At 40.7% G+C, this 25522-nt stretch overlaps 2 protein-coding genes, 1 long non-coding RNA gene and 1 pseudogene across 3 annotated transcripts; all 4 read right to left on the bottom strand.

The window, feature by feature from the left end:
* Positions 1 to 2057: 2057 nt before the first annotated feature.
* LOC121194710 lies at positions 2058 to 3397 on the bottom strand. Its single transcript, XR_005895405.1, has 3 exons — positions 3316 to 3397; positions 3160 to 3206; positions 2058 to 2099 (listed from the first exon to the last, which is right to left on the bottom strand). It is a non-coding gene; the product is annotated as an uncharacterized LOC121194710 (long non-coding RNA).
* A 2551-nt stretch (positions 3398 to 5948) lies between these two features.
* LOC121194847 (olfactory receptor 11A1-like) lies at positions 5949 to 6875 on the bottom strand. The gene has a single exon (XM_041057930.1). The coding sequence runs from the start codon at positions 6873 to 6875 to the stop codon at positions 5949 to 5951; it is 927 nt and encodes a 308-aa protein (XP_040913864.1).
* Positions 6876 to 12339: 5464 nt separating this feature from the next.
* Positions 12340 to 13266, bottom strand: LOC121194554 (olfactory receptor 11H2-like). Its single transcript, XM_041057490.1, has one exon. It carries the CDS (start codon positions 13264 to 13266, stop codon positions 12340 to 12342), a length of 927 nt encoding a protein of 308 aa, XP_040913424.1.
* Positions 13267 to 24222: 10956 nt separating this feature from the next.
* On the bottom strand, positions 24223 to 25147 carry LOC121194570 (annotated as a pseudogene).
* Positions 25148 to 25522: the final 375 nt, after the last annotated feature.

Raw genomic sequence — 25522 nt, 5'->3', positions numbered from 1 at the left:
GTCTGCTTTCATCACTTGCTTGTTTATACTGCCTCTGAAAAAGAATGGTGAAGAGCAATTAGTGACAGGTCAAACACTTCATAAGCTGGAAGAGGATAATAGTCAAGCAAATCATCATGCTTGATGCAAACATAATGCTCTTGGGCTTTGCCTAGCTCACAGTAGATTCCCATGTCTCTCAACTTTACATAGGTGTGCTTCTCTGTCACAAAGTGCACACACTCATGGCAAATAATGACTAGGTTTATTTCTCCAGCATAAAGTTCTTCATCACTGCTCCCAAGCAAAACAAACATTCCTTTTTTGTAAAGAGTACCTTTAACTGTGACACTGTTACAAGCCATGGCAGACTGTGATTCGAACTCGTAACTGGCAACAGATGACCTAATCTTGTCATTGTAATCATTTACATAAAACTCTGTGCCCTTCTCAACTTGTATAGGTGCAGGAAAAAGGTTGCCTGCACTCAAATATGCTTGCAGAAGTTGGTGTCTCTCTGCCATGGTCTTGCAAATACTTTTGAAGTTATGTAATTTTCTGACACATTGCTTGAAAAATGTGTGTTTGCTTTCAAATCTGAGAGTCCACAGGCGAATAAGTGGGCCAAATTGTATGATCAGCTCTGGATAGTGGCACAAATAATGGTGCTTAGGCTTCAGGGAATGACCAGGGAAGAGCTTCTTCCTGTGGAATATGTATTCTTCAATGATGACTTTCAGATAGGCTATTTGGCCTGCAGTAATGGCTGGTGCACAGACAAGCTCCACTATCTCTCTCAACTGCAAAACAAGCTGCCAAACATCATTGTTACAAGGATCCTTAATCCTGTCTCCCACCAAGAGAGGTAGCAATCGGAGCAGGCACCAGTTTTGAACTGCATGCCCACTTAATCTCTCACTTCCAGGGAGGACATCTGCTGGTTTGTCAAAGCCATCACTTCCTTGGTACTTGAACTGATTCTTGCACCGATTTAATTGCAGGTAAGTGAAATGCTTATCCTTGACTAAATTGCTGATGAACAATGCAAGGTCATAAGAGACAATGCCCTCAAATAAGTCATGGCCTAAACATGGTGGAAGGCCAGGCTGACAGACATGGAAATGAGCCAGCTGGTTAAAAGGAGAGTCACACTTTATGCCACATACTGAGTCAGTGACAGTAGTTGTTAGATGTTGCAAGTGACTTTGGTAAGATTGGGCTGTTCTGGGGGAACCACACAAGAGGGGTTCATTCAAAAATGTGGCTCTATCTACCTCACAGTAGCGACAGAAATTATCCGCCCGGCTGAAATTTTCTAAAAAGCCACCAATAGAATGGGATCCCAAGTTATCTCCTGAAATGGCAACCAATGTACCTTTTATAGCAGTACCATCACTTGTCACGATACCTCTCTCCTCAAGGACTTTAAGGTCCTTGATAAGTGGTTCCAAAACTTTGCTCATCCCAAAGTACTTGAAGTCCTGCTCCCTACATAGGAGGACAAGTTGCATTTGATTTAAACTGGATCTGTTGTGAGGCAAAATGTCAGTCAGAGTTGAGTATACAGCCAGCACTTTGTGTTTTTTTCTCCCAGAGCCAAGCGGATTGACCACTTCAAATGCATCTTGGTACAGTATCACGCCGACTGAGGACGGCTCAGTTTTCAACAGAAGATTACTTTTAACTACCTCTCCATCCCTAACATCCTGATAGACATTAACCGTGGAGGTTTGCATATGCGTTGTTGCATACTGTTCTTGCACAGACTCATTTGTAAATAGGGCAGCCAATGTCTCCTGTACCGGTACATATTGAGCAAAACATTCTTTACCATTTTCATCGTTTCCCAAGAATACGGGCACAGGCTCAACATAGTGGAAAGTCTTTTTAAAAGCATTCTTCCTCTTAAAATCTGTGCTCAAAACTCCTTTGTTATAGAGCTTAAGTAGATCCCCTTTGTTAATTTCATCAATAATGTTGCTTATTGTGGACTCAGGAATTTCAAGAACCTTCAATTTTTCTCTAAGAATGTTAAACATGTGTGAAAGGCCAATTTCATGAGCATTTTGAAAGTCCTCAATGATCGTTTGAATAGTGCTTGCTGGTAACAATAACTTGGCCTGTAATTTCAAGTAGAGAAGTGTTAGACTGTGTAGGAATAGGGCTTCATCAACAGCAAAAGAAATGTCTTGTTCATTTTGTTCATCAGAAACCTCTGAACATGAGGGCCCCGGCTCAGGCTCAGGCTCTGTGGGAACAGACTTGTGTAGAATCAAATCAATTAGATCCTCTACTTGTCTGCCTCTATGCTTCCTGGAAATGTGCGAGTCAAAACTAGATGAAACTGTGAAGCTGCAGTCACAGCCTCTGAATGGACATTTGATTTCCAATCCCTCTTTTGTGTGTGTCTTCAAATGCTGTATAAGAGAGGTTACAGTATCACACTTGAATGCACAAGGGTGAGCCACACACTTTAAGACTGTGTCCACTTTTTTGCATGGCAATCTAACTGATTTGTGCTCTCTATACATATGCGTTTGTAGAACAGGAGCTTTGAGGTACATTTGTGTGCAGTCAGGCGCACCACACTTATAGCGATAATTGTGAGTGTTACTGTGCAGCTTTATGTGCTTAATAAAGTGACTAACGTTATCAGACACATAAACACACCCACTAAATTTACAGTGGAACATTATTCCTCAATCAACAATCCAAAATACAGGCAATTAAAATAACTTGCTATGTAAAGAGGAAAATGTACCGCTGCCTATGCAAAATGTCGTTAACTGAAAAAACAGGACGACCAATTCACATCAAACGCTACAGCATATGAAGGGTTCATTTGCTAAAACATACGTCTCAAAGTTTGACCGAGTTTTCAACAGAAGATTTCGGTTATTGCACTACGTTTAATGCAACGGATTTGGGCGTTGAAAACAACGCAAGAAATGCTTGAAAAAAACACTTTATTTTAGCTTACGTGCTGCTCTACTGAGAATTTTACACATGAGAGAGAAACGTCAGCGTGGGTGTCTTCGACAGTGCTAAACCAACTATCTAACTTGCTAACGTTACCGCAGCATAGCCTCAAATCAAAATGTGGAGCAAATATTCATTCTACCGTGACACAACACGTCCTTTTAGCTCACACAAACAGTTAATAAAACCAACTGAACTAACCTGTGTGGTTTCCACTTCGGTGAGGTGGTGGGTGTCACTTGGTGTGACTGTAGAAATAAATGGTCAGAGAATAACAATGAATATGACAATCATCATGACAACACTTAAAATGTCAATATGGAGCGAATGCAAAGGGGAAAAAAGAGGGGAAATTACCTTCTCAGTGGTTTCTCTCTTGTTCTCCTGCGGGCGGGTAGTATTAAGTCCAGGTACTGCTAACGGTTGATATTTGAAATAACTGGCGGTAGCAGGTCCCACAATTCATTGCAAATCATGTAATTTGCTGTGTTGTTGCCTGTTGCCTGGGATACGACGCAAAGACACCAGGGTCTTCGATCTTGATGAAAATCCGTCGAAATCATGGAAAAAGTTGTCACCTTAGTCTGTTATATAATTTTCAGTATTCGTCGCCAAGAATCTGTGTTCATGGTTTCAACAAAGTCCTCCTAAATCATTTAATTATTCAGTATTTCCCCGATGATAGCCCACGTGAGCATACTTTAAAGAATTGGTGACATGGCTAGTTAGCTAACTAATAGCAGGCAGCTATCTGAAAAACGAATGCTTATATGGCAGTCTACGATAGTGTATTTGCCTCGATTATATTCATATCACGTCTAAACAACAATCTGTGTTGATGAACAAATTTCTGGTCAACAAGAAACGTTTTAATCGTGTAAGTGTTTTCACACTACTGACTCCGCTTATGACCGCCATGATGGCCAGACTTTGACTTCTCCCTCGCTGTATTGGAAACGGCCTGTTATACAGTATTTTGCGGTGAAATAACACAATAAAATACAGCGAAATCCTGGTAATAATTAAAACAGAAAATAATACCGTAGTTTAATGTGATGACACTGTTTTTATTGTAAACTTTGAAAGTGCAGTCTCATACTGTGGACATTACAGTTAAATCCTGTAAAGTAAAAATATGGCAATTTAGTGTGAAATTTTACAGCTGAATATTGTGAAATTGTGGTAATTATTTACAGTGTATGCAAATGTGAAGGATGCATACAGCTGCTCCCCCCTCCCTCAACTCGGCAACCTTATGCCTGTCTACAAACCTGTGGTTAAACAACATTCTCCAATTACAAGGTCTGTGAGGCGATGGACAGAGGAGGCCAGCAAAGAGCTGAGGAACTGCTTTGAGACCACCAACTGGGAGGTGCTGTGTGGACTCACATGAGGACATTGATAGCCTGACACACTGCATTACAGACTATATAAACTTTTGTTTCTCTAACAGTAAGCCAGGTGACTCCTGAGCTGAAAGCCCTGCTGAACTAGAAGAGGGCTTTTAGGTCAGGAGACAAAGAGGAGCTGAGGAACGTGCAGAGAGAACTCAAAAGGAAAATCAAAGAAGGCAAGGACACCTACAACACACAGGGCAACTACACCAGAGGAATGTAAGGGAGATCTGGAGAGGCCTGAAAACCCTCTCTGGACACAACACAGACAACGAAAGGGGCCCTGAACGAGGAAGCCAAGAGTGGGCAAATGAACTGAATCTGTTTTTCAACAGATTTGATTCAGGATCCAATCCCCCGACTACCACCCAGGCCCAAGTCAGGTCTGCAGCCCCAACATGTCTCTCTCAGTTTCTGCTCCCCACCTCCCAGTCAACGTCCATGCCATCCTCTGAACTGTTACCACCTCCCTCCCCCATGACGTTCACATTTCCCCCCACACCCCCCTTACACCACCCCACTTCCCATTGTTCACCCATCAGCACTCAAACCCCCCAACCCCACCCAGCCTCAACATAACAGTGGAACAGTGGTTCCTGTTCTGTGGAAAACTTACTGCGTGGTTCCGGTCCCAAAGACTGCACAGGCCAGGAGCCCAACCATCTCAGATCTGTGGCTTTAACATCTCACATAATGAATTGAATGGAATTGAATTGAAGACCATGGAGCGACTGATCCTGAACGACCTCCGACCCCTGGTGAGCCCCAACCTGCAGTTCGCATACCGGCCGGGTATTGGAGTGGATGACGCTGCCATCTACTTAATGAACAGATCTGGTAAGGCCAGATGAAAGTCCACAAGGCCTTTTTCCAGGATCCTCTTCTCATTAAGGAGTGAATTAAAGCTGTGATACCAGTAAATAGGGCCAACAAGAGTTGTGACCTCTTTAGTACTAATGAAATATGCTACTGCATTTATTCCATGGTCTGTACATTTATTTCTTATTGTTGGTGATTTGTTGCTTTTCCTTTGACTCTGACTGTTGGAGTCTGTTTCCCTCAGAGAGCTGGTTTAGTGTGTGTCCCACTGTGTTTGCTGAGCCCATGATAGTTGACTCTACATAAATAATAATAATAATAATAAAGTAAAAAACATCTGACAGCAACAATATGGTTTATTTCCTCTTTACTTTTCAAATTATGTGTTAAAACAATGTTTTGTTGAAGAAACCTGCCATTTTCCTCTGACATGACAATCATCACAGTTTCTGGAAAACCAACTACCACACAGACACACACACACACAAACAAAGTCTTTCTTCCCCCGTTTGCCCAAGCACACAGGATCTTTCAAGTATCAGCGTGAAGTCAAGAACAATCATTTTCTCTGGAGTCACAAAAACAGGGAACAGTAAATGTCATTGTTACTCAACATGTTTGGAGAAGAAAAAGAGACTTGGCAAGGTTGAAGAAGACAGAATAACTGCAGCAAAATAATCAGTCATGAACTATAAACAGGCTCAAGATCCTCTTTACTGTTTCCATAATGAACAGTGACAGTAAAGCGACTGTACATTATTCATATGTGTTAATACATCAGATGATTTTGGCTGAACAAAACAACCTTCGGAGGTGTTTGGAAATTTCTTTCATTTTCAGTCCGTATATCAGTGGATTAAACAAAGAAGGATAAACAATTGATTGTAGTGTCATTATTAAACGAGCAGTTTTTGTAAAGTTGGATTCCACTCGAGCTATAGTGATATCAAATACAGAAAAACAGGAGAACGTGATTAAAACCAACAGGTGAGGTAAACAGGTCTCTGCAGCTTTTTTCCTGACTTCTCTATAACTTCGATATGATATTATAAATATCTTTGTATATGTGAAAATTATGAAGAGCATAGGGAGGAGTGAAAGATCTAATAAACAAACCACCCCATATATAGTAATGAATCTTGACCTCACACATTGAAGCTGGTAAATTGAATTGTTGCAAAATATTCCATTTAAAGTAAAGTTACACAGTTTAGCTTCAGCACTCGCTATTGCAAGGACTGAAATATGTAAAGCAGGTAGAATCCAAGCTAAAAGGAGCAAAATACTCACAGTGGTTTTTCTCATGATAGTTGGATATTGCAGAGGTTTACATATAGACACATACCTGTCATAGGCCATGGCTGACAACAGTAAGAATTCTGAACTGCCTGAACAATAAAGTATAAAAAACTGAAAGACACAGGCTGAATATAATATGATCTGTTTTTCTGATAAAAAGTCAGTCAGAAGCTTTGGGTAAATATTAGTGCTGTAAAGGACACAGTTCAGTAGCAGAGCTGCAATGAAAATGTACATCGGCTCATGGAGGTTTCTGTGACTCGCGATAATGTACACTATAGTAGAATTACTGCCGATTATTAGAATATAAACTGTAAATATAATCAGAAAATAAACATATCTGTATTTGTTAACTTCCACATACCCGTTAAGAGATATGTATGTAACATTTAACTCATCATCCATGAATGTTTTCTCAAACTAAATGTTCAGTAATAAAACAGGCACGTATGTAACCACTGTACATGAATAATGATCTGAAAAAGAGAAGTCTCACTGTAACAATCTGGAGTGTCTCATTCATTCACAGATACCAGACCTTGAAATGCATTTGATGAACGTTCATGTCCAAAGTTCACAAAGTTAACAGTTTGAGTCAGTGGAGAGTTTTTATTAGGTTGCTTCAGCCTCCATGGATCTAATTAAACACTCCACCAAAATAAACTCTATGTTAAACTTCATCAAACTCTGAAGGCCTGAAGTCACAGAATGATTTGACCTCTCTCTAATTTAAACATGTGCCCCATTACGCCATTGATTTAGCAACTGATTTAATTTCAGTCTTTTGAAAAATGTGAATTAGTTTCAGTCAAATTTTAGTCTTTTGATTTCTGGTAGTTTTAGTCCAGTTTTGGTCAGTGACCTGTTGTAATTGTAATTTAACATGTAATTTTGTTGTGATCAGCCCTAAAGGGGTCTGGTTTTAGACTTTTAGATTAGGTGGGACGGTTGTGGTTTCTTGATTTCTTTGGGCATTGTCAACCCTACATACGTTTTGAATTCTCTTTGGGATATCTGTTAATATCGAAAATCTGTAGACTCTGGTTATAGTTTCTTTTAGGTGTTTTTCAGCAATTCCTGTTAAGTTAAAAGTCAGATTATTCTGTGTTTCTTGTTTGGTTCTCGAGCGTAGTAGACTTCTGGTTCATTATGTTGTTATGTACACCCGTTTTGATTCTTGAGGAACCAACTGCCAGTTTGGGTTTGGGAAGCAGACACCCTCTCTAATTTTAAAATTAAGCTTAAAACCTTTTTGTTTGACAAAGCTTATAATTAGTTGTAGTTACAGTCTTAGTTATTATGACTAAACCTCTAGTTAGTCACAATTATCTCTATTGATACTGTTACAGTTAAGAATATAGCACTTAGTAGGTCAGGCTCAGGCAACTAAACCATCCCTTAGTTATGTTGCTATAGGCCTAGGCTTCTCATGATCTTCTGCACACTTCTTTTCTCTCTTTCTCTCCTCAGACCCACTCTCACATGTATTTTTTTTTTCTCTCTTTTCATATTGTTGTATAGCTTTCTTTTTATATATTTTCGACTTGCACTAAACTTTCTGTCCTGTAGTCCTGTGCTTGTTTCTCTCTGGTCTCTCTTTCTTTCTTTTACCCAACCCGGCCATCGACAGGAGGCTCCCCCATTTGAGCCGGGTTCTACTCAAGGTTTCTTCCTGTTAAAAGGGAGTTTTTCCTTGCCACTGTTGCCTTACGTGCTTGCTCTGGGGTCAGGCTCTGGGTCTCTGTAAAACGCTTTGAGACAATTTTGATTGTGGAAGGCGCTATATAAATAAAACTGAATTGAATTGAAATGGAATTTAATATTCCTGGGTTTAGTCTTTAGTCCTTTTTTCTTGTCTTTTTTTCCTGGGTTTGCTCTGTATTTTCAGTATTGTTTAGAAAACCTTGTCACTCTTGTTTTGGTTTCTGAAGTTTGGTTTAGTATTTTCCTGCTTTATTTTAAAATCCTAGAACTTGTGTCCTAGCACTTTGTCTAGTTTCCCTCCTTTTGTAATTGTCACCATGGCTTGACAAAGTTGTCCTAGTCTGGCTATGAACCATGGCAAATTATTGTTGTATGTGCAACGGGTCTTGGTTGGCACATGTCTTCACAAAAGTTCATGTATCGTGTCCCAGTGTTAGTCAGTCCTTTCAGGTTTCTGTTGCAGCTTCAAGAACACTTCAGTCTATTCAGTCAAAACAGTCTTGCAGTTCCTGCTTTGCCTGACGGGTTTTTTCAGTGTTTTGACCACAGGCATTGCAGATTTTAGTTTCTGCCCGCAGGTTAGAATCAGATGAACTGAGCAGTGAGAGTGCCCCAAAACTGCCAAACCATCAGGTCAAAATTTCACTGTGTCCAGTCTTTTAGTTTTAACCAAGCTTTTTATCATTAGCATGCTAGCATTGTCTCTGTGAACTTGTTAGTATTCTGTTATTAGATGTTAGTTAAAGGACCTGTGTGTAGGATTTAGGTCACTGATCAGTGTTTTAGTGTTGTGCTGTGAATCAGGAGGAAGAGCAGGCTGTCCACTAATTGGAAGTAAGGTGGTTAGAGCCCTGGCTGCTCCAGTCCGTATGTCTAAGCGTTCGTGGCAAGAGGACCCTAATTTGCCCCTCATGGCTGTTCCCACAAGGTGTCTATGTTTTCCCACTATGACTAGTCAAAATGTGCACTGGGACTCTGTATTCCTTCGCCTCAGTCCAAACAACAGGCAGACAAAGCTAGCACCTGGCTAACAGTTAACTACTTGGAGCAATGCAAGTTGAAAAGTTTGGAGACCAGAACATTAAAGACTGAACTGAATCAGGTGTAAGTCAAAGCTTTTAAACTACACTACAGGAAACATGCAACAGCTAAAGCAATTTTCATAAACAGCAGAGATTCCCACACCTCTGCTGGATAATTGCGGTGACCAAAGTGCTCAAAAGCATCAGAAGCCTGAGTGGCGGCCATGTCTTCTATGCCTCCTGGAGCAGTCCATGTGTATAGCCTCTGTGGTTTACCTGAACAGGTGGGCCTGCATCATTTCCTGGACATTAGAAATTGCACCATTTTACATGCAGTGGTGTCTGCTGATCAACCCCACTTGCAGATCTTGGACAAACTCAGCAGAATATTATGGACAAGATGGGACAGAAGGACACTGACAACCAGAGGCAAAACCAAACACAGATGCAATCTTGTTCAGTGATAAGTAGAACATAGAAGGAACTGTGTAGGGGATGTAGCCCTTTTAACAAGTGCCTGACACATGCGATTCAAAAGCAATTGGACATTTGCTTGCTACATTTTTCTTGGTCATCTGTGTATCGTTTCAATGTCAGTTCATGCACATGACTGAGTTCATGGACAGTTGAAAGTTGCTCTTTAGATTGTGCTGGAGCTGTCTGTCAATATAAGGAGTAAAAAGGTAGAAGTGAAGACAAAACTAATGAGGCTGAAAAATGCAAGAACCTTTCAGAAAATATCAACAGCAATTAGTTTGCCATAATCAGCAGTTGGGTACTTTCTAAAAAAGCAGGTGCTCACAGGAATATTAAAAAATATCAAATGAACTGGTAGACCAAGGAAAGGAACACAAGTCTTCTGGGTCTAGAAAAAGCCATTTCCTTGACTCCACAGCAAGTCAAGAACGCTCTCCAGGTTGTTGGCATACATGTTTCCCTGTCAGCGATCAAAAGAAGACCTTGTGGCCATAATCTCAGAGGATCCATTTCTTAGAGTTTTATGTGTATGTATTGGAAAGGCTAAATAGAAGACATCACACTCCAGACTCTGTAAATGAGATTGTTCTTCTTGATACTTTCTTATGAGTTGATGAGAATCAACGGATCCTTTAGTTAGTTTCAGGCCTATAAGTTTGTTACTTTATTGAGTTGGGGAAGCTGGAGAAATTTATCTCTTTACCCACACCAAATGAATGAAACACACACAAACATGCACAAGCTGCTTAGTAAGGTGCCCGGGGAGCTGGGGTGGGTCAGTGCTCAGGAGCACTGGAGCCATGGTCGCAGAGGCTGGGGGGCGCGTCTCCTTCACCACCACCCATATCCGTTGTGCATACCCTTTGTGCTTAATCCAGGAATTGAACCAGCAACCCTCCAGTCTCCTGGCAGCCCAAAGTCCAAAGCTGAACTGTTAACTTGGTGCGATACGGCCGCCCCATAAGTCTTTTAAGTACACCTTAAAAACAATAGTCCATTGTCTGTGTCAGGTCAAGGCTCAGAAAAGGACTCAAATGCATGACTCCAGAACACAGGGATAGGAGGCAAAAACTGGTCTTTAATACAATGTCTGTACACAGGATGGCAGTCCAATATCCCTATGGAAGTCTGATGAGACAAGGGTCCAAAATATTGTTTGCCAAAACCCAAGACCTCTCTTCTGTGCCTTTCCCAGTCCACTAGATACTGAAACCCCTGCCCCTGATGTCACACCACCAATATGCGACGAACAGAGTAGACTCCATCGAGGATATGTGGGGGAGGAGGAGGTTTAGAAGTGGGAACCAAACAACTCTCCAGGGCCATGGCCAGACTCGATTGCCGGGTTTGTAGTTTGGGGCAGAGTTTCTGTGGCAATCTGCAGCCATTTTGCAGCAATCTGAATTCCTTAACAGCACCTGGTGAAGCAGGGCCCAGGTGTGTCTACATCAGCAAGCCAGAGCCTAGGCAGAAGGCACTTTGATCTCCTTCTCCATGGTTGGGAACAGGGGAGGATGGTAGCCATAGGCACACTGAAAGGGAGCCAAACCAGTGGAGAAGCAAGGCAGTGTGTTATGGGCATTTTCCACCCAAATGACATGCTTACTCCATGTAGTGGGGTTCTGGGAAGAGAAGCAACATAGTTCCTCTCTTCATCCCTAGTCCCTCGTCCCGTGAAATGAGGCCCCCTGTCAGAAACCTCATCCCTGGGAAAACCATGGATACAAAACACATGGCAAAGCACAGCCTCTGCCGTATCCTTGGCAGAAGGGAGTGAGCCTTGATGATTATGAACCCCAGAAATGTTGATCTTAATTGCCAGGGCAATGAGAGCATCCAGGTCACAGGGAAGCTCAAGCGGAGCCAACTGGTCTTTCATAGAACTGGAAAGTTGTGTAAGAATGTGTTGAAAAGCACTCACCTCTTTCCCTGACGGAGTCCAACTAGTGCAATGGCTGCCTCACACCCTGGAGTGATATGTTTAAATTTTATTTTTCATCTTATTATTAGTCTTATTATAATCATATTTTACTATTGTTATTGTTACCCTTATTATTAGTCCTGTCATTTTATTATTAGTCTTATTATTATTGAACCCTTTTGTTCAAGGTTTATACCTGTTAAAGGGAAATTTTCCCTAACACTGTTGACAAGTGTTGCTCACGTAATAGATGTTGAGTCTCTGTACATACTATTATGTAGAATTCAGTCTAAACCTGCTCTGTATGAAAAGTGCCCTGAAATAACTTCTGTTATTATTCAGTGTTATGTAAATAAAATTGACTATATAACTATTCAAGGACCTGTCCCTTGGTTCATAAAAAAGGCCCCAGGCTGCTGAACTACACTTGCTCAGAGTCTTTCTTCAAAGTCTTTCTCCCCCCGTTCGTCCAAGCACACAGGGTCATCAGCCTGAAGTGAACAAATTTTCTCTGGAGTCACAAAAAACAAAGAGTCAGACTTGACAAGGTTAAAGAAAAAGACAGAATAACTGCGGTAAACTAATCAGTCATCATAACCAGGCTAAAGATCCTCTTTACTGTTTCCATAATAAACAGTTACAGTAAAATGATTGTACATTATTCACCTTAAATCTAACCCGTCTTAAATTGCCCCCCCGGGAAAATAAAGTTCTCTGAATCTGAATCTTAATCTGTGTTAATACATCAGATGATTTTGGCTGAACACAACAACCTTCTGAGGTGTTTGGAAATTTCTTTCATTTTCAGTCCATATATCAGTGGATTAAACAAAGGATGATACAAAACCATTTGCAGTGTCATCATTAAACGAGCAGTTTTTGGGAAGTTCAGTTCTACACGAGCTATACTGACATCATATACAGTCAAAGAGGAGAAACTAATTAAAACCAACAGGTGAGGTAAACAGGTCTCTGCAGCTTTTTTCCTGACTTCCCTACAACTTCGATAGGATATTATAAATATCTTTGTATATGTGAAAACTATGAAGAGCATAGGGAGGATTACAAGATCTAATAAAGCGACCACACCAAATATAGTAATGAATCTTGATCTCACACATTGAAGCTGGTAAATTGAATTGTTGCAAAATATTCCATTTAAAGTAAAGTTACACAGTTTAGCTTCAGCACTCGCTATTGCAGGGACTGCAACATGTAAAGCAGGTACAATCCAAGCTAAAAGCAGCAAAATATTCACTGTGTTTTTTCTCATGATAGTTGGATATTGTAGAGGTTTACATATAGACACATACCTGTCATAGGCCATGGCTGACAACAGAAAGAATTCTGAACCAGCCAGAGAATAAAATACCAAAAACTGAAAGACACAGGCTGAATATAATATGATCTGTTTTTCTGACAAAAAGTCAATCAGAAGCTTTGGGTAAATATTAGTGCTGTAAAGGACACAGTTCAGTAGCAGAGCTGCAATGAAAATGTACATCGGTTCATGGAGATTTCTGTGAATCACGATAAGGTACACTATTGTAGAATTACTGCAGATTATTAGAATATAAACTGTAAATATAATCAGAAAATAAATATATCTGTATTTGTTAACTTCCACATACCCGTTAAGAGATATGTATGTAACATTTAACTCATCATCCATGAATGTTTTCTCAAACTAAATGTTCAGTAATAAAACAGGCAGGCATGTAACCACTGTACATGAATAATGATCTGAAAAAGAGAAGTCTCACTGTAACAATCTGGAGTGTCTCATTCATTCACAGATACCAGACCCTGAAATGCATTTGATGAACGTTCATGTCCAAAGTTCACAAAGTCAACAGTTTGAGTCTGTGGAGAGTTTTTATTAGGTTGCTTCAGCCTCCATGGATCTAATTAAACACTCCACCAAAATAAACTCTAATATGTTAAACTTCATCAAACTCTGGAGGCCTGAAGTCACAGAATTATTTGACCTCGCTCCACTTTGAGCACGTGCCCATAACGCAATCAATTCAGCAACTGATTAAGTTTCAGTCTTTTGAAAAACGTACATTAGTCAAATTTTAGTCATTTGATTTCTGGTAGTTTTAGTCCAGTTTTAGTCAGTGCCTTGTCCATGTAAATTTGTTGTGATCAGCCCTGAATGGGTGTTTTTTTTTTTTTTTTTAACTGTTTTGGACTTTTAGATTATGTGGGACTATTGTGGTTTCTTGATTTCTTTGATAGTTTTAGTCCAGTTCTGGTCAGTGACTTGTTCTTCTCATTTTCATCAAGCTTTGTTGTAAGTTTTATGTCTTCACTGCATTTTGTGGTGATAGCTGTCTCTGTCTTTGTGTACTCTCATCACGGTTTCAGATGTTTATTATTACTATCTTTAATGTATGTTGGGCGCATTCACATCTGTACTCAGAGCTGTTAATTCCAGGTGTGAACATGTCCAGATGCCTCTGGCCTGCTTGTGCAGGACTCTGTCCCCACTTCTGTAGGCAGCCTCCTTGGCTTGACGAAGCTATCTCAGTCTGGCTACGAACCATGGCATGTTATTGTTGTATGTTCAACAGGTCTTGGTTGGCATACATCTTCACAAAACTTCATGTATCATGTCCCAGGGTTGGTCAGTACTTCCAGGTTGCCAGTTGCAGCTTCAAGAACACTTCAGTCGGTTCAGTCAAAACAGTCTTGCAGTTCCTGCTTTGCCTCACAGGTTTTTTCAGCGTTTTCACCACAGGTTTTGCAGATTTTAGTTCCTGCTGGCAGGTTGGAATCAGATGAACTGAGCAGTGACCAGAGTGCCCCAAAACTACCCAACCATCAGGTCAAAATTCCACTGTGTCCAGTCCTTTCGCTTTAAACAAGCTGTTTATCATTAGCATGCTTGTATAGCTACTTTATTCATCCCCAAGGGAAATTCACAGTTCCAGCATTGTCCAAAAAATAGGCACCAACTTTTTGTGAGCAGAAAACAGTATAGAACTGTAATGAGTGTTCATGCAACTGATACGTTCGCCCCCCCCCCCCCCCCCCCCCCCCCCCCCCCCCAATTGGAGTTGACGAGCCACGTGGCATGTGGGAGGAGCGATCTCCTCAGTCTGTCAGTAGAGCAGGACAGTGACAGCAGCCTGCCTCTGAAAATACTCCTTTGCCTGGAGATGATACTGTGCAGTGGATGCAATTGTCCATGATTGTTTGTTCGCTCTTCCACAGATGTCAGGCTTCCCAGCTCTGTGCTCAAAACAGAGCCCACATTCCTCACCAGTTTGTCCAGACGTGAGGCATCCCTCTTCTTGATGCTGCCTCTCCGGCACACCACCGCATAGAAGAGGGTGCTCGCCATCACAGTCTGGTAGAACATCTGCAGAAGCTATTTGCAGATGTTGAAGGATGCCAGCCTTTTGAGGAAGTACAATCCTCTCCTGCACAGACCATCTGTGTTGGCAGTCCAATCCAGTTTGCCATACAGCTGCACTCCCAGTTGTTTGTAGGTCAGTACCACCTCCACACACCTTTGATGATCACTGGCCTGGGCCTGGTCCCTCGCCACATAGACAATGGCATCCTCCACTCCCATCTTCTCCTGGTATGCAAATTGCAGAGGGTCAAGGGTGTGGTGGACCTGTGGCCTCAGGTGGTGTAACAGCAGCCACTCCATGGTCTTCATCATGTGTGACGTCAGGGCGACCAGCCTGAAGTCATTCAGTTCTTCAGTGCATGGTTTCTTTGGTACTAGGACAATGCAGGATGCTACTTTAAATAAGTTTATCGCCTATGGACTCGTTAATCCAATCCTCTTACTGTAGTATATGACAACAATAGTTGGAGCTGACATCCATGTCTGTGTGTGTTTAGGTTTAGGTTAGCCTACCTGCTGCTTCCAACGCTGTTACAGCCTTTGTCAACTATGTGGATTAATTATGTGTAGCTTGTGCTTGCCACACATTTGACTGTCCTATATTTTGTTTATTGTCCATCACTAGCACTGCTTCTTGCTCCTACACCCGGACATCTTACATGTGCCTTGATAGAAATACATTCACTGTGGCTCCCATCAGAACTTTCGGTATGACAAATCCAAATCCATCCAAGTCATTCTGGTCCACTGCTCAATGTCCACTGAGAAACACCGGTCGCCGAGCTGATCGCAGTGTGCTAGCCCGCCTAGCTAGGTTGGCTAACACGGATGACAAACTCAGCAGCACTACTGTCAGCTTTGGTCTTCTCAACATCTACTCACTCACGAGTAAGGGCCATCTCGTGCAGGATCTCCTAGTTGACCATAAGCTTGACTTTTTATGTTTAACTGAAAAATGGCAGCAGCCAACTGACTTTACTTCACACAATGATGCTACTCCTCCAGGGTTTGTTTACATTTCTCAACCTCGTGATATTTCACCAAAGATTTAACATTCTGTTTGGACAGCTTTGGACTGCAGCAATATTCTAACTTTCCCACACATATTAAAGGACATATTTTGGATTTAATCTGCTGCTCAGGGGGAAAGCTGCTGCTCAGGGGAAAGCGATAGGACGTGAACTTGAAAGACTCTACAGAAAAACTGGTCTCACTGTGCATAAAGACATGTATTCAGACCATATTCTCTACTACAAAGACTGTATTTCTGAGGCTAAATCCATATACTATTCTGGTTTAATCAGTTCTAATGAAGGAAACTCTAAGGCCCTCTTCTCCTTCCTTACAAACATTACAAAACCCCCAGATTCACTTCCTCCTCACCTGTACTCTTCTGATTTCATATGGTATCATTTTTCTCTTCCAAAATTGAACATATTCACTGGCAACCCACCTCTGCTCCAAATTCACCTGCCCCAGTTCCATTTTCCCCCACACATTCACTCTCAACATTCACCGTACCCTCAGTCAATGAAATTTCCAAACTCATTTGAAAATCCAAATTCTCAACCTGCCAATTAGATCCCCTTCCTACTGCCCTTGTAAAGGCCACCCTCCCTTCTCTGTCCCCTCTCATCACAGACACTGTTCACTCTTCCCTTAAAACAGCCACTGTAACTCCAATACTCAAGAAACCTGGTTCAGATTCCAACAACCTCAATAATTTTTGTCCCATATCAAATGTTCCATTCATCTCCAAAATTCTTGAAAAAACAGTTGCCACTCAACTCCATACTCATCTATCCTGCAATAATTCATATGAACAATTCTTGTCTGGTTTCTGTCCGCGCCATAGCACTGAAACAGCACTTGCTTCACTAATGACCTCCTCCTTGCCACTGACTCCGGTTCACTGTCCATTCTCCTCCTGCTTGATCCAAGTGCGGCCTTTGACACAATTTCACACAACATCCTTCTGGAGAGACTCTCCTCTATTGTGTGAGTGTGCCCCAGGTGCCCCTGTTGTTCAGCATTTACCTTCTCCCCCTTGGTCACATTTTCCGCAAACATCATATTCTCTTTCACTGCTACGTGGATGACACCCAACTCTACCTTTCAAACAAACCAAACATTACACTCCCGCCTTCCTCCCTTACCAATTCCCTTCTTGAAATAAAATCCTGGTTCACCTCAAACTTCCTCAAATTAAAAAGCAATAACACAGAACTTCTTTTAATAGGCACAATCATCACAGATACCAGAAAACCAGCTACCACACACAGACACACACACACAAAGTCTTTCTTCCCCTGTTCGTTCAAGCACACAGGGTCTTTCAAGTAACAGCCTGAAGCGAAAAATAATCATTTGTCAGACTTAACAAGGTTGAATAAAAAGACAGAATAACTGCAGCAAACTAATCAGTCATGAACCATAACCAGGCTTAAGATCCACTTTACTGTTTCCATAATGAACAGTTACAGTAAAACAAATGTAAATTATTCACCTGTGTTAATACATCAGATGATTTTGGTTGAATACAACAACCTTCGGAGGTGTTTGGAAATTTCTTTCATTTTCAGTCCGTATATCAGTGGATTAAACAAAGGATGATACAAAATTATCTGTAGTGTCTCTGCAGCTTTCTTCCTGACTTCTCTACAACTTCGATAGGATATTATAAATATTTTTGTATATGTGAAAATTATGAAGACCATAGGGAGGATAGCAAGATCCAAAAAACCAACCACACCATATATAGTAATGAATCTTGATCTCTCTCTCTAATCAGAAAATAGACATATCTGTATTTGTTAACTTCCACATACCCGTTAAGAGATATGTATGTAACATTTAACTCATCATCCATGAATGTTTTCTCAAACTAAATGCTCAGTAATAAAACAGGCAGGCATGTAACCACTGTACATGAATAATGATCTGAAAAGGAGAAGTCTCACTGTAAAAATCTGGAGTGTCTCATTCATTCACAGATACCAGACCTTGAAATGCATTTGATGAACGTTCATGTCCAAAGTTCACAAAGTCAACAGTTTGAGTTTGTAGAGAGTTTTTATTTGGTTGTTTCAGCCTCCATGGATCTAATTAAACTCTAATATGTTAAACTTCATCAGACGCATGATTTGACCTCTGTCTAATTTGAACATGTGCCCCATTATGCCATTGATTTAACAACTGATTTAGTTTCAGTCTATTGAAAAATGTGCATTAGTTTCAGTCAAATTTTACTCATTTGATTTTTGGTAGTTTTAGTCCAGTTTTGGTTAGGGGTGTGCCATCTAGGTCACCTCACGATTCAATTTGATTATGATTCACAGTGCTATGATTCGACGATTCACCGATTATCGATGCATCTCGATTAATCTTTTTTTCCCCACACAGAATGTTTCTTTTCTCACTCTGTAGTTACTTGTGAAATAATGTATATTATCCATTCATTGAAGTAAAACACGTTTATCTCTATCTTTTCTTTATTATTAAATGAAAACATAGAAGGTGCCATTTTTCAACTTAAGCAATTTCCCAGCATTTAGAAAATATAAAACTTCTTTTAAACAAAATGTCTCCACACTGTCGCTTTTAAACCTGACGTGAACTGCACGCTGTGACACATTACACGCCGCCATCTCTTGGACTGAGGTCCGTCTCCTAATATTAGATGTTTATATTAGTTTATATTAGATGTTAATATAACATCCACAAGAAAGTATTAGTTTTCAACTCCTATGATAAAAGAAGAAAAAAACATTAGCTCGCACATGTAGTTCTAAATGTCCGTTTCATTTATTGATGTAGATTAAAAACTAATAATAATACTAAAATATATATTGTGTGGCTGTACTGACATGATTTTGATTTATTTTATTATGAGCATGTAAATTAAAAAAAGTATCTGTATTTGCTTACATTGTTTTGAAGGGGAAGGGGCTTAGTCTGTGGAAGGGGCTTGTTGTGCCACCCAGATTTGCTTCCCTGTGTGCAGTTTTCCCCAGACACACGTTCCTTTTCTACACGAAAACATCATTGCACTCAAATTCTGTGATATTCCACATAAGATAGATAGATTCCGTTTTAATCGGCCAATTCCGCGATTCCGATGATGATGATGATCGCGGAAATCATAGGGCCCTATAATATGTCTGGGGGGCAGGCACGCACAACTTTTTTTCGTTCCGACCACTGCACTTTCGTTCCACTATTAAAAGAATCGATTTTTGAACATTTATGAATCAATGCTGAATCGTCAAGTGTCGCATCACAATTAATCTATGAATCGATGAATCGGACACACCCCTAGTTTTGGTCAGTGACATGTTCATGTACTTTTGCTGTGATCAACCCTAAAGGGGTCTGGTTTTTAACTGTTTTGGACTTTTAAATTATGTCGGACTATTGGGCATTGTCAACCCGGCATAAGTTGTGAATTCTTTTTGGGATTTCAGTATTGTTTGATTTGTCACTCTTGTTTTGGTTTCTGAAGTTTGGTTTAGTATTTTCCTGATTTATTTTGAAATTCTAGCCCTTTATGTATCTTGTCTTACTCTACTTCCTGTAATTGTCTAGTTTCCCTCCTTTTGTGATTGTTTACCCTACCCTAATAGGTTTCCCCTTTTGCTTGCTACCCTTGTGTATTTAAGTCTTGTGATTCCCTCGTCCACCTGTCAGTTTGTTTGTGTCATACCTGTGTCTGTTCCTGAGTCTATTCATACCTGAGTCTTTCCCAGTGTTTATTCCGAGTCTGTTCCTACCTTGCTCCCCCCAGTGTACTCCCCATGTTTGTTCCTGTACTTGTGTCTTGTGTTTTCCCCCTCATGGACTTATCTTGGTTGCCTTTTGCTCTTAAGCCTAAAAGGAGTTTCCCTTTTGTTTAATGTTTCCTGCCTTTTTCCCCCCTCCTTCGTGGATGATTTTTACTTGCTTTTGTTCTCTGGCCCTGGACTCTTCAAGTGATTCTGAGTTTAATTAAAAGACTTTTTTAGTTTACTCATCTGTCCGTCCTGGGGTTTCTGCATTTGGGTCCTCTTCTTCCCCCTTCAGTTTGCATACCGTCCCAACCGTTCCACAGAGGATGCAATATCCACCACCCTGCACTCAGTCGTCGCTCACTTGGACCACAAAAACACCTACACCAGAATCATGTACATTGATTTCAGCTCAGCGTTTAACACCATCATCCCACAGACACTAGTGGAGAAACTCCTCCTACTCGGCCTGAACACCGCCACATGTCTCTGTATCCAGGACTTCCTGACTGAGAGACCACAGTCTGTACGAGTTGGAAAAAACATCTCTACCCATAACCCATAACGCTGAGCACCGGTTCTCCTCAAGGGTGTGTACTCAGTCCACTACTGTTTGCACTGCTGACACACGACTGTGCAGCCAGAAATGAGGGGAACCTGATCACAAAGTTTGCAGATGACACCACAGTGGTGGGACTCATCAGGGCAAACGACGAATCAATGTACAGGGAGGAAGTAGATCACCTAGTGGACTGGTGCAGACTGAATAACCTGATGCTGAACGTGGACAAGACCAAGGAAATGATCATTGACTTCCGGTGGACTCAGCCTGAGCACGCTCCCCTCAGCATCAGGGGACATCCCGTTGAGAGAGGGGAGAACATCAGATTCCTAGGAGTGCAGATCTCACAGGACCTGTGCTGGAAGAACAATACCTCAGCGATAACAAAGCGGGCCCAGCAGAGACTGCACTTCCTGAGGAGGCTGAAAAAAGCCTCTCTCCCCACTTGCATTCTCTGGAGCTTTTACAGAGGCGTGGTGGAGAACATGCTGTCATACTGCATGTCCACTTGGTACTCCAACTGCAGATTATTTGAACTGTTGTCTTCGTGCAAAAGATATCAAAGCATAAAAGGCAGAACCTCCAGACTCATCAACAGCTTCCTACCACAAGCTGTTAGATTACCGAACAGCTGAATCACAGTCATATACACCAAAGACAGCTTAAATGGGTGTTTTACCTGGTACTGGACACTTTTATGCACAGCACTGGCACTTTATTGACAGTTTGCTGCTGTGTTCGAGTGTGTTTGTTTTCTTGTCTTTTTCTTAGTACTTATTTAGTATTTATTATTGCAATTTTATTTTTTTTATGTTGACCTTCACTCTCCTGATCCCAGGAAACGCTGTCTCATTTTGTCTGCACTGCAGTTGTATGTACGGCAAAGTGACAATAAAGCCTGATTTGATTTGATTTCTCTTGTGTTCCTAGCTGCTCAGCACAGCACTACAACTAATTTTTGTCAAGTTTAATTTTAAGTTTTATGTCTTCACTTCATTTTGTGGTGACAGTTGTCGCCACTTTCATGAACAGTCACCATGGTTTCAGGTGTTTATTGCGAGGTGTCCTTGTCACTGTGGTCTGCAGTTGTACAGACTGGCTCCCTTCAGTAAACCCAGTTAGGATTTCCAGACTGTGTTTGAACATAACCATTAAGTCATTTCTTCTAACCAAGCATCACCTGTGCTGTTCACTAATTCAGAAACTGGTTTCAGCACTGACTGGGTCTTTTCCTTTGGTGTGTTCCAATAAAACCATATCAGCCAAGATGTTTGATGCACACACAATCTCGCTTTTAAAAACAATTTCAATGCCAGCTTATACGATTTGTACGACTTGCATTTTGTCTGTGAATGAGTACATACATCTATGCAGAGGACATTAGCTGAGTAGTTGATCCTTCAGCGTGGACCAGGACACATTCACAAATATGAGGCCCAGCCATCTCCAAATGTGATCTGAGTGATCAGATCTCAATGCGTCCTCAGTGTATCTTGGGTGCATTCACTGTACTCAGAGCTATTAATTCCAAGTGTGAACCAAGTGTTACATCCAGTAAGCCCCTGGCCTGCTTGTATAGGACTCTTGACAAAGCTGTTTCAGTCTGGCTATGAACCATGGCACGTTATTGCTGTATGTGCAATGGGTTCTTGGTTGGCACACATCTTCACAAAAGTTCATGCATCAAGTCCCAGTGTTAGTCAGTCCTTCCAGGTTGCCAGTTGCAGCTTCAAGAACACTTCAGTCAGTTCAGTCAAAACAGTCTTGCAGTTCCTGCTTTGCCTGACAGTTTTTTTCAGAGTTTTGACCACAGGCTTTGCAGATTTTAGTTTCTGCCGACAGGTTGGAATCAGATGATCCCCACTACCTCCTTCAGCATCTTTGCACATTTTCCCCTACCTCACTTCACCGTCTCTTTTTATGTTTTTTGCACTATAACCTGCACTATTTCTCTCAATAGCCTGAATATATATTTATAATAGTCTGAATATATATTTATATATATGTAAATAGTTATATAGTTATCTTCTGGAACAAATTGCACTACCCACATTCAGACTGTCCCATTGCACCATTAGTGTTCCGTCGGTTGTGTGTTGTTGTTGTTGTTGTTGTTTTTGTTGTTGTACCGCAGGAGAGGAAGAAAAACCGGAGTCAAATTCCTTGTTTGTATGTACAAACTTGTATGTACAAACTTGGCCAATAAATCTGATTCTGAGCAGTGACCAGAGCGCCTCAAACTGCCCAAACATCAGGTCAAAATTTCACAGTGTCCAGTCCTTTTGTTTTAACCAAGGTGTTTATTATTAGCATGCTAACATTGTCATTTTAAGCTTGTTCGCATGCTGATATTAGATATTAGTTAAAGGACCTGTGTGTAGGATTTAGGTCACTCATCAGTGTTTTAGTGTTGTGCTGTGAATCAGGAGGAAGGACAGGCTGTCCACAAATTCAGTGGTCCCCAACCCCCGGGCCGGGGACCGGCACCGGTCTGTGGGCCAATTGGTACTGGGCCGCACAGATATTTTATTTTGAAAAATTACCGGATTTTCTCCGCCACATCTGTCTATGATTCACTCTTGATGCATGTCAAGATGCTTGCCTCGATCACTTCTTACCTTAACTACCTTTTTAAAGGGGCTGCTCCGGCCAGTAACACATAATACATTACCACTAAATTGAAACCCCCATGCTAGCAAAATGAACAAAAAACAAATGTCTTTGGAAAGGGTAAAAGAGCCAGTGAGGAGACAGAAGAAGAGCCTACGACTTCAAAGAAAAAGAAAGCTGCATTTAACAGACAGTACCAGGAGTCCTACTTGAAATGTGGATTTATTGAGACAAGTTGTTCCCATGTACCAAGCCCACTCTGCATAATATGCGGCGACCTCTCTAATGAGGCAATGAAGCCTTCAAAACTGTTTCGCCACTTGGAGACCAAGAATTCGTTTATTATTATATTTAGAAATTACCAGTTTTTATGCTGGTCGTATCATTATATTTTGTTGTATTTATCCACCACACCTTAAAGGCCGGTCCGTGAAAATATTGTCTGACATTAAACCGGTCTGTGGAGCAAAAAAGGTTGCACTAATTGGAAGGGAGGTAGTTAAGGCTCTGGCTGTTCCAGTGTGTATGTCTAAACGTCCTTGGGCAAGATACTGAACCCCAGTTTACCCCTGATGGCTGTGCAATCAGTGATTGGGTGAATGTGGCATGTTTTGTAAAACACTTTTGGTCGTCAAGACAAGAAAAGCCCTGAGAGATTCTGATATACCATTTTAGTGTATAAAGATTCAGCATTGAGTGATTTCATATTTTAGCAAAGATTACTGCAGCAATGGGCAATAAATGTCAGTGCAGGGGAACATTTATGACAACATAGCTGTCTTACCAATGTGCAGAGTCAGTTGATAATCAGCTGTTGACATTGTGGTTCTTGGTTTGCACCGTAAACCCACTGGTCACATGGGCATCAGAGTTGTGGCTCTTTCTTTAATGTTTTGACTGGCATCGTTGCCAGAGCTCTTTGGTTTGGTTTGGAGAAAGAAGGTGAAAAAGCCATGTAATATAAACTGTCATAGACAAGCAACAGCAAACATACTACATTTAATAAAACAGTTCATTGTGCAGGTTATTTTTCATATAAAAGTCATCAGATGGTATTTGTGATTTATTTACTGTTCATTTAGGATTTTAAATATGATTTATATGATTTTAAATAAAACTAAATAAAAACGTTGGATATTTCAATACCTGCAGAAAATGTATCAATAATTCCATTTTTAAAGGTAGTGCCTCTTCTCACTGATTTTAGTCAGAGAAATAAATCCTCACATTAAACATCATCCAAGAATCGGACATCATCACCTCACATCTCATTATTTCACTACTATCACAATGGAAAAGTCTGTCAGTGAAGAAATCAGTGCTGATACATTAGTTCACTTTGGCCTGACAGAACAACTTTTTGAGGTGTTTGGAAATTTCTTTCATTTTCAAACCATATATGATTGGATTAAAGAGAGGATGATACATTACAATTTGCAAAGTCATGACAAAACGGGCAGTTTTTGGAAAATCTGATTCCAGTTTCACTATAATGACATCATACGTAAGCAAACAAGAATAGTTGATTAAAACCAGCAGGTGAGGTAAACAGGTCTGTGCAGCTTTTTTCCTGATTTCACCACAACTTCTATAGGAAATTATAAGAATCTTTGTATATGTAAAAACTATGAAGAACATAGGGAAAAGTGCAACATTAAGGAGAACAACTAGACCATATATAGATAGCGCTCCTGAAGTCACACAGTAAAGATAGTTGACTGAATTGTTGCAGAAAATTCCTTTCAAAGTAAAACTACAGTTTGTTATTAACATTTAGTGCAATTGGTACTGCAACCTGACACGCAGGCAGAAGCCAAGCTAAAATCAGCAAAATACTCACAGTGGTTTTTCTCATGATAGTTGGATATTGCAGAGGTTTACATATAGACACATACCTGTCATAGGCCATGGCTGCCAGCAGTAAGAACTCTGAACAGCTTAAAGAATAAAATGTAAAAACCTGAAAGAGACAGGCTGAATAAGATATGACCTGTTTCTCAGATATAAAGTCAATGAAAAGCTTTGGGTAGATATTAGTGCTGAACAGAACAGAGTTCAATAACAAAGCTGCAATGAAAATGTACATAGGCTCATGGAGGTTTTTATGAATCACGATCAGACACACAATAGTAGAATTACAGCAGAGTATTAGAATATAAGCTGTAAACATGATCACAAAATAAAGAGATCTGTATTGTTGCAGTTCCACATACCCATCAAGAGTTATATATGTAACATTTAATTCAACAGCCATTAATGTTATCAAAAGTAAATGTGACCAAATCAAACAGATAAGAAAACAGGTAAGGATGAACACAAATTATGTCCCACTCAGAAGACTGCAACAATCTATAACTTGCATGTGAAAATACATTTGGTGTGTGTTTGTGTTGAGAATCCAGAAATCCAACTGTCTGGGTGTGTGCAATGATTTTATAAGACTGTCTCTCCCCCTGTGGATCTCATTAAACTCTCCAGCTATGACGTTAACGTAGCATCAGACTCTGGAAGCATGAACCTACAGGTTTCAGAGGGCCCACAGCTGGACTCCGGTCCATCAACATGCCAGGAAATATAGCTGACATATTTACTTTATCATAAAAAAGAAGTGAAGGTGGTGATAGTGGGG

Source organism: Toxotes jaculatrix, chromosome 15 (assembly GCF_017976425.1).
Source record: "Toxotes jaculatrix isolate fToxJac2 chromosome 15, fToxJac2.pri, whole genome shotgun sequence".
Lineage (NCBI taxonomy): Eukaryota > Metazoa > Chordata > Actinopteri > Toxotidae > Toxotes > Toxotes jaculatrix.
Note: the sequence above shows the minus strand (reverse complement) of the source record. Positions and strands in the feature narration are given on the sequence as shown.